General features: G+C 37.1%; 2 protein-coding genes across 2 annotated transcripts; one reads left to right on the top strand and one right to left on the bottom strand.

The window, feature by feature from the left end:
- The first annotated feature begins 1,732 nt into the window (after positions 1–1,732).
- On the top strand, positions 1,733–3,275 carry LOC106952789 (diablo homolog, mitochondrial-like). The gene is made up of 6 exons (XM_015041124.1): positions 1,733–2,023; positions 2,125–2,224; positions 2,332–2,457; positions 2,559–2,669; positions 2,782–2,878; positions 2,983–3,275. The coding sequence occupies exons 1-6, from the start codon at positions 1,908–1,910 to the stop codon at positions 3,186–3,188; spliced, it is 756 nt and encodes a 251-aa protein (XP_014896610.1). The 5' UTR covers positions 1,733–1,907; the 3' UTR covers positions 3,189–3,275.
- An 850-nt stretch (positions 3,276–4,125) lies between these two features.
- Positions 4,126–5,126, bottom strand: LOC106952799 (nociceptin receptor-like). The gene has a single exon (XM_015041142.1). The coding sequence runs from the start codon at positions 5,080–5,082 to the stop codon at positions 4,159–4,161; it is 924 nt and encodes a 307-aa protein (XP_014896628.1). The 5' UTR covers positions 5,083–5,126; the 3' UTR covers positions 4,126–4,158.
- Positions 5,127–7,581: the final 2,455 nt, after the last annotated feature.

Here is a 7,581-nt window from a genome sequence, read left to right as displayed (position 1 = left end):
TTTTCCACTTTATTTATTAATAATATGATGGAATATGTGAAGTAAACCATTGTAAATATGAGCTCAGATGTTAAAAACATTTGATTTGATTTTAAACTTAGAAACCGTAAAGTTTTTAAAACCCTGAACTTAACAGAGGTTGTAATTTCACTTATCTATGTCCACATTATATATTGTATAGTTAAAATAATGACAATTAACTTTTTGATCAACATATTCACATAAGGCGCTTTAGCTACTTATTAAAACTAGGCTTTTCTTTATAAATAGGAATGAAATCTATGAGAATGAATTGATTGCTGAGTTGATCATTGGACTTCTGTCATCAACTATTTATGGCAAACCCAAAGATAAAAAGGGTTTACTTCAGATATGTAAGGACAAAATATCTGATTTTGTCTTTGCTGCGTTTCTGAGGTTTTTGCATTTTGTTTTTCTTCTGTGTTTGATTTAGATCATTTTCTTCTTTGTTTACTTTATTAAGTCCTTCCATATTCCACTAAGTTCCTTCAGTCATTATTGCTCTACAAGTCTTGCCATATTCAGCAGTTAGTATCATCTTGAAGCTCTTGCCATATCTGTTCTTGCTTCTGTATTAAGTTTTCTGGTTTATTGGGGTGTTCTGTTTCTCATATTTCTGGATGTATTTCTGCATCCTGTTTGTAGTCAACTATCTGCATCTTGTCAGTCTTCAAACTCCCCAGTAACCAGGTTTGTTATTTTCCATTCCCTGCTGGATTCTTCCATTCCCTCCTGCTCCCTGGTCTGTTGTTTTCCTGCCTTCTCTTTGTTTTGATGCTGTAAGTTTACGTTTATTTTATTAAAGACGTTCACTTTACTTTGGCCTCCAGTTTTGCCTGCACTTGGTTCCTATTTTAACATAACCCTCATAGTTGGCAGATTTGTATTTGATTGTTGATCTTAAAAAATGTCAAACAATTGTTGGTTGGGATGGAAAGAAAAATATATTTTTACACACTGTATGTGTGAGTGTGTTTAACCCAGTCATTTCATTAGAACTATGTTCATAAAACCTCAACACCTAATTTAATGTTGTCATTCTGCATATTTTCTACAACCTTTTGTGTTATTTGGACACAAATGACAGAATGTTCTTTATCCACCATGATCAGAGCAGACTGAGGACAGATAACCTCATTACATAATTGCTTAAGTCATATTTTGGTCAAATTGAGATACCTGTGTAATGTTGATATTCTTATACTATTACATCATCCTGTCTAATTGCACATGTCCTGAACCTACCAGAGCACTTGTTACAGTTTAAAAAAATCCATATTTTCTTCACGTTTTTTTAAATATATTTTATTCATTATTTTTTCCTGTTTTCCCAATGCGGTCTTTTAATTATACTTAATTCCTTGAAAAAAATCAGCACATTCTTCTTCTATTGAATATCAGAATGAAGGGAGAGTTTAGTTACGACGACACGATTAAATTATTTTTAAAGTTTTGATCAAATGTTTTTCTGCCAACACTAGCATACCGTTAAACACATGTGCAACAACAAGAGGTGCACAGAGAATAAAGTACAACGAACAGGGAAAGTGTTGTCCAAACTGTCACTGTCCGCCTCTTTGTCCTGCACGTATCAGTAGGACTTTAGATAAAGCCAAATACGTACATTTGCAAGCAACGTCAACAGATCAATACCTTTTACGTAATCAACAGGGGCTGAGGCTTTATAAATATCCTAAGGGTGGAACTGTCAGCACTTACTCAACAGACTTCAAACTTTCTGGATTCTTTTCTTCATTCTACAAAGTCAAGCCATCAATAAGTGAGCAGGACTTCCTTTAACTTTTTTAAAAACAGAAAATCAGCACTTATCGCTCAACAAATCTTAAAAAGAGTCAGCTAGAGCAGCTAAACTAAAACTCTTCAAGATGCAAGCCGTTCGTCAGTGTTCAGCGTGTGCAAAACGTGCTGCAGGAGGACTGGTACGAAACCAAGAGGTTTCCCTGTTGCAAAGGAGAGGTGCAGCCTGCATCCGCTACCTCAGGTAAGTTACTTTGTAAACAGGAAACGGTAGCAATTTAAGTTCTTATTTGTTGTCTATAACTTTAGATCTCTAAATGTTTCTTGTATCTTTTTCCTCTGCAGTACTTCTGAGAAGAGGAGGTCTGGAGTTCAGAAACCTGGAGAGATGACAAACCCGACTCACATTAGCCTGGCCTCATTAAGTGTCGGCCATGGGCTTTGGGTAAGTCAAAGACTCAATGTAAAAACTGTAAAAATAAAAAAAAACACAATCCATTGTACCTTACAAGAAGAAAAATATTAAAACAAATGTTCTTTTCTTTTTTGCAGCAGGTTGAGGATCTTTCCCATAACTCTCTGATCAGGAGAGCTGCCTCAGTGCTGACAGACAGCTCCAGTTCCTTCCTCTCTCAGGCCACCCTGGCTCTCACCGATGCGCTGACAGATTACTCGAAGGTACATGTTCATCTGCATTTGCATAAAATATCAAAATTGTTGCAGTTAATTCGTCACAGGAATATTAAATATGTTTTTTTTTTTTTTTTTTTTTTCAAAAGGCTGTGCACTCACGCATCATTTTCCAAAAGAGATATCTTGCATCGCTGGGCAAGATGAGTCCATCAGAGGAGGAGTCCCTCCAGCGGGCGATCAGTGGCTGGCGTTCAGAGGTAGGCCTGAGAAACGGTGTTTGAAAAAGATCTGAATACACTTCTAACATTTTTGTTTCTTGCAAAAACATGGATTTGTTATATTGATTATTTCTTGTATGTGTCCTGACAGGCTGCTGAGAGACTGAATGAATGTAAGCACTATGACTCGACCTGGATTAATGCTGTCAACCTCTCTAAAATGGCAGCTGAGGCAGCATACTCCTCAGGTGAGGGAAATTAGAGCAGTGTACTCAAATATTTATCATTTATTTTTTACCGTTTCCATATTGTTCAGAAAATGATGTGCATGTTTGGGTCTCTAATTATGCAGGAGCCCATCAGGCGTCCATCCTGGTCCAAACAAATATTCAGGTGGCCCAGTCACAAGTGGAGGAGGCACGGAAACTGTCAGCAGAGGCAGATAAGAAGCTGGCCGAGACTAAAGTGGAGGAGATCCAGAGAATGGCCGAATATTCAGCTTTTCTAGAGGGCAGCGAGGAGCATGAAGTGCATGAGGCTTATCTACGGGAGGACTGAGTCAACCACAGCAGAAACATGTCAAAGTGCAATTCATTTTCTTCTGAAACTTTCATCTATTAAACATTTGTTTTCTCTTCGCTTTAACCTCATTTGGAGTTTGTAGCATTGTATAGATTGTATATATTTATATTTACAAGATGGAAGAAGATAAGTAGCAATTTTTGGAGTATTATCTACTGTATCACTTGTTAAGTTATTTATTTGATTCGTGCCGTTTCCACGATTAAATCATCAGTGAATATGGAGAAAGAGAACAACAACAAAAGCTGATGTTTTACTGTAGCAGGACTGTTTTTGCTTTTATGTTGATCATTTTTGTTATGTTGAAAAAATAAAAAGATATTTTAAAAAGTATAGAAACACTGTTGTGGGGATTTTTCTTTTTTGAGTTATGCATTGCCTTTTCACATTTCCCCGAAGCTGTGATGATTTGATCTTGGTGACAAAGCAAAGGTTGAGACATAACTGAGCCTATGAGCAGGTCACAAAACAAAAACAGACTATTTGATTTAAAATTTTTCAATTATGAGTTTATTTTTTCTCTATTGTGACTTCTGCTAATTATATTACAGAAGTCACAACTTAATAAAGATAAGACAGAGTGAACCTTATCATCATAACTTTAATCTGCAAGATTTGTGTCGAAGTTTACCAAGATTAAGAAATATACAGTTTTTTTTATACAAAAGAGATTACAGTGCATTCTCAGTCATATTTTCCTACAATGTTTTCCTTTTAACAAGAAAATTTCAGGCATTGGAAAAAAATACAAAACAAGGTAAAACATTATTAGAAGTTACAACAAATCTTTTGTTTTGTTTTTTTTTTTGTTTTTGTTTTTTAAAAAAAGACTTCACATTTGTGTTAAACACAATTTTTACAAAGGATACTTCTTTAAATATGAATAGAGTAAAAATGACTTTCTGTGCTTACTTTCACACTTTGTACTCATTATCCTTAGTACCACTTAGAATGTGTTTTTTGTAACAAAACTGAGGCAAATACTGTTTTTAAGTGCCAGAAAAAAAAATTCATCCCTGAGCCCATAAATCAGAGGACTCAGACATCTCGGTGCCAGACTGAATAATAAGTAGTTACAGTATCGGATGTCCATGAACAAATTAACATCAGCTTTAAGCGCAGCAGCTTCAGTGAACGGGCTCCACAGCTGGATGAGGCAGAGCAGCAGCTGGAAGGCATGAAGAATCACCGTTCTCATTCCTCTCTGTGTCGACTGTTTATTCTCTCCAGATGCAGCTTTGGCCACTTTGACAATCTGAATATAGCAGAAAACTAAGATTATGCACATGATCAAAAAGTAAAACTGACTTATAGCAGACCTAAAGTGGCGCTGCCACGGTTGCAAAAGGAACATCTCCACTGAACACAATGCCTTTTGTTGGTAGAGATCAAAAGAAGCTGTTGCACAGAATATAGAGAGAATCAGTAAACAGGGAACGGAGCTGATGCCGTGAATGACGAGGATGCAGTGCATTGACCTGCGTTTGGAGCAGAGCTCTGCGTGCCGCAGTGGCAGGCAAATGGCCACATAACGCTCCAGGGTCATAGCTGTCAGAGTCACAGGTGTGGCCATAACATAGAGCAATGTGACAATGGAAATGACGGTACATAACCAGACCTGTATGGTGAACTGAAGAAAGTTTACAACCACCATAAGATTAGAAAGTACAAGTACAAAACTGTCTGACATCAACATCACAGCAAATAAAATGTACCGAGCGCTGGTGTGGAAGCACTCCTTTTTGAAAAACGTCACAATGAGCAACATGTTGATGCACAGAAACATAACCACCAAAATCTGAACAAGCAAAACACGGAAGCTTATCTGTTGCTGGAAAGAGCCAACAGCAACAGAGCTGTTATTAGACATTTTTCTGTAAAAGAAAATAAAATGATTCAGTCAATTGATGCAACAACTCATTGAGTGCATTGTGTTAAAATAATAAACCGCAACAACAACAAAAATTGAATTATTTCAATAAAATACAAAGTATAAGTCCAATGAAGGCGCTCAGATGAAATACAGCAATTTAAAAACATCTGATTCTGTTCCAAGGCAAATAGTTTTAAACAGCCTGGTCACAAAGATCTCCTTGTATGAAGGCTTTAAATACAAGACATACAAGAGCAATATCTAATGAAAGTTAACTATGTGGTGTCGTCATCGCCACTTGCTGTTTGTGCACCTCAGTAGTTCTCAAGAGGGAACAGAAGAAAAAACAAAAATCAGGATATTCATTTCAAATTTGATTGTAAGAAAATACTGTAAGAAAAGACTTTTGGTATTTTTTTGATTAAAAAAATGTGTATTAGTGATTTTTCTAAAAGAAAAAGTCAAGTGGATACCAACTTGGTTAAATAAGGTTTTTTTATAGCCTGCCAGAGAAATGACATGGGCCAGCTGTGTTGAAACCATTTGTAATTGGTTAAGTCAAGGTTTGCCTATCATACTTTAAGCCAGCTGAAGAAAGAGAGGCAAGTCCAAGAATAACAGAGTTTCTTTTTGAATCTGTGTCTTTATCTCCATTAAGTAGTGAGAACCATGGTAACAGGTAAAAAGCCTATACTTTGTATGGAGCTTTATCTTGTCCGGAGGATTCCAAAGCACCGTACACAACATTCAGAACTATTCAGTCATTGACACACACGCACAGTGGCCCCATGTTTTCGGTACGAGTATGGATACCACCATAGCTCATTCTCCGCAGGCTGAGTTGTACCTGTTCAACACCTTTTGGAACCCGTAGCTATCAAAGATGCACAGAGGCTCCCAGAAACGACCACAGCTGTTGCTTCAGTGAGCCAATGGCAGGAGAAACCCAGTCCGACATCAACATCACACCTACACTCAAACACTCAGGGGCAGAAATCGTTTATCATAAACTCTTGACATGGAAATAGCAGGATGGATCTTGTTCTGTTCCTTGACCCCCTAACCAAGGAGTTTGTCCTGCAACATGTGGGTCGCCGGGTTGATCCACCGAGTGTAGCCACATGTTGCACTTGAGCTGTGGCTGTGATCCACTAGCTTGCCATCATCGATATGCGAATGTGTGCGTGAATGGGAATGACTGATTTCACTGTAAAGTGTCCTTGAGTGAATTTAAGTCTGATGTCATTTCATTTCTTTTAAAACATGCAGGACAGTGGTTGGCCCTTGACCACCAGGGTTGGGATCCACTGGGTTAGACAAACAACCTCCAACATCTGTCTTTGTGACATTGTGTGACTCGCTGCAGCTGCCTGCAAAGGTGAGTACAACTTTGGCTCTTCCTCTCTTTGAAGACTCTAGTACTTGCTCTTACAAGTCAAGGTTTGCCTACTATCATACTTTAAGCCAGCAGCGCCACATGAGTTGCCACACAAACCCAGTAAACAGTGGAAATATAGATTGACCAGTCATTTAAAGTTTTTTAAACTTTAGGGTTCAGTATTTTAACTATTGAGTCTTCAATGGCCAGAAGTTTCAATTCATGTATTTATATAGCACCAATTCACAGCAAATGTTGTTTCAAGGCACCTGAAAAAAAATAATTTCTATTAAATCGTACATAGATTCCAATTGATCCTAGTTATTAAACAATTAATTATTCATAGTAGTGCTTTGTGTTTCCATCTTCCATGATCCACGTTTCTGTGTATTTATTTAAGGTTTTTCTGTGTTCAGTTTCTGTCCTGTGAGTCTCTGTTTCTGCGTCTTCCCCGTTGATTGATCCCTGTGTCTCGTTCCTGTGATTACCCTCCCAGTGTATTTAGTCCCGCCTGTTGTCTGTGTTCCTTGTCAGATCCTCATCTAACGTCATGTGTACGTTACTGTCAAGTCCTGTGTTGGCATAGCTCTCACTTCAGTCCTCAGTCTTTTCCGTTGCTACCGGTATTTAGCTGTGTGCTATCTTTCTGCCGTGCTGCCTGATCGGGACTGTTTTAAGCGTCTTCATTAAATTCATCATTTTCTTCTACAAATTGGGTCTCTGCGTCTCTCCTCACACCCCTTACTCACCGTTCATGACACCATCTAGATCTGAATGAATGAAATATTCTCATTGAATACTTTGTTCTGTACAAAGTTGAATGTGCTGACAACAAAATCACACAAAAATCATCAATGGAAATCAAATTTATTAACCAATGGAGGCCTGGATTTGGAGCCACACACAAAATTAAAGTGAAATGTTCCCTTTATTTTTTTGAATATATATATATATATATATATATATATATATATATATATATATATCTATATATATATATATATATATATATATACCGGTATTTAGTACCGGTATAGTATATTGTATATATATAGTATATATAGTATCCTATATTTTTATAGGATGAAATAAAGGTTTTCTTTTAAAGCCTATCAATA

The sequence above is a fragment of the Poecilia latipinna genome, unplaced genomic scaffold (assembly GCF_001443285.1).
Source record: "Poecilia latipinna isolate Pla-1442-1.1 unplaced genomic scaffold, P_latipinna-1.0 Scaffold539, whole genome shotgun sequence".
NCBI classification, from domain to species: Eukaryota; Metazoa; Chordata; class Actinopteri; order Cyprinodontiformes; family Poeciliidae; genus Poecilia; species Poecilia latipinna.
The sequence above is the reverse complement of the archived record's forward strand: the minus strand, read 5'-3'. Positions and strand labels throughout refer to the sequence as shown.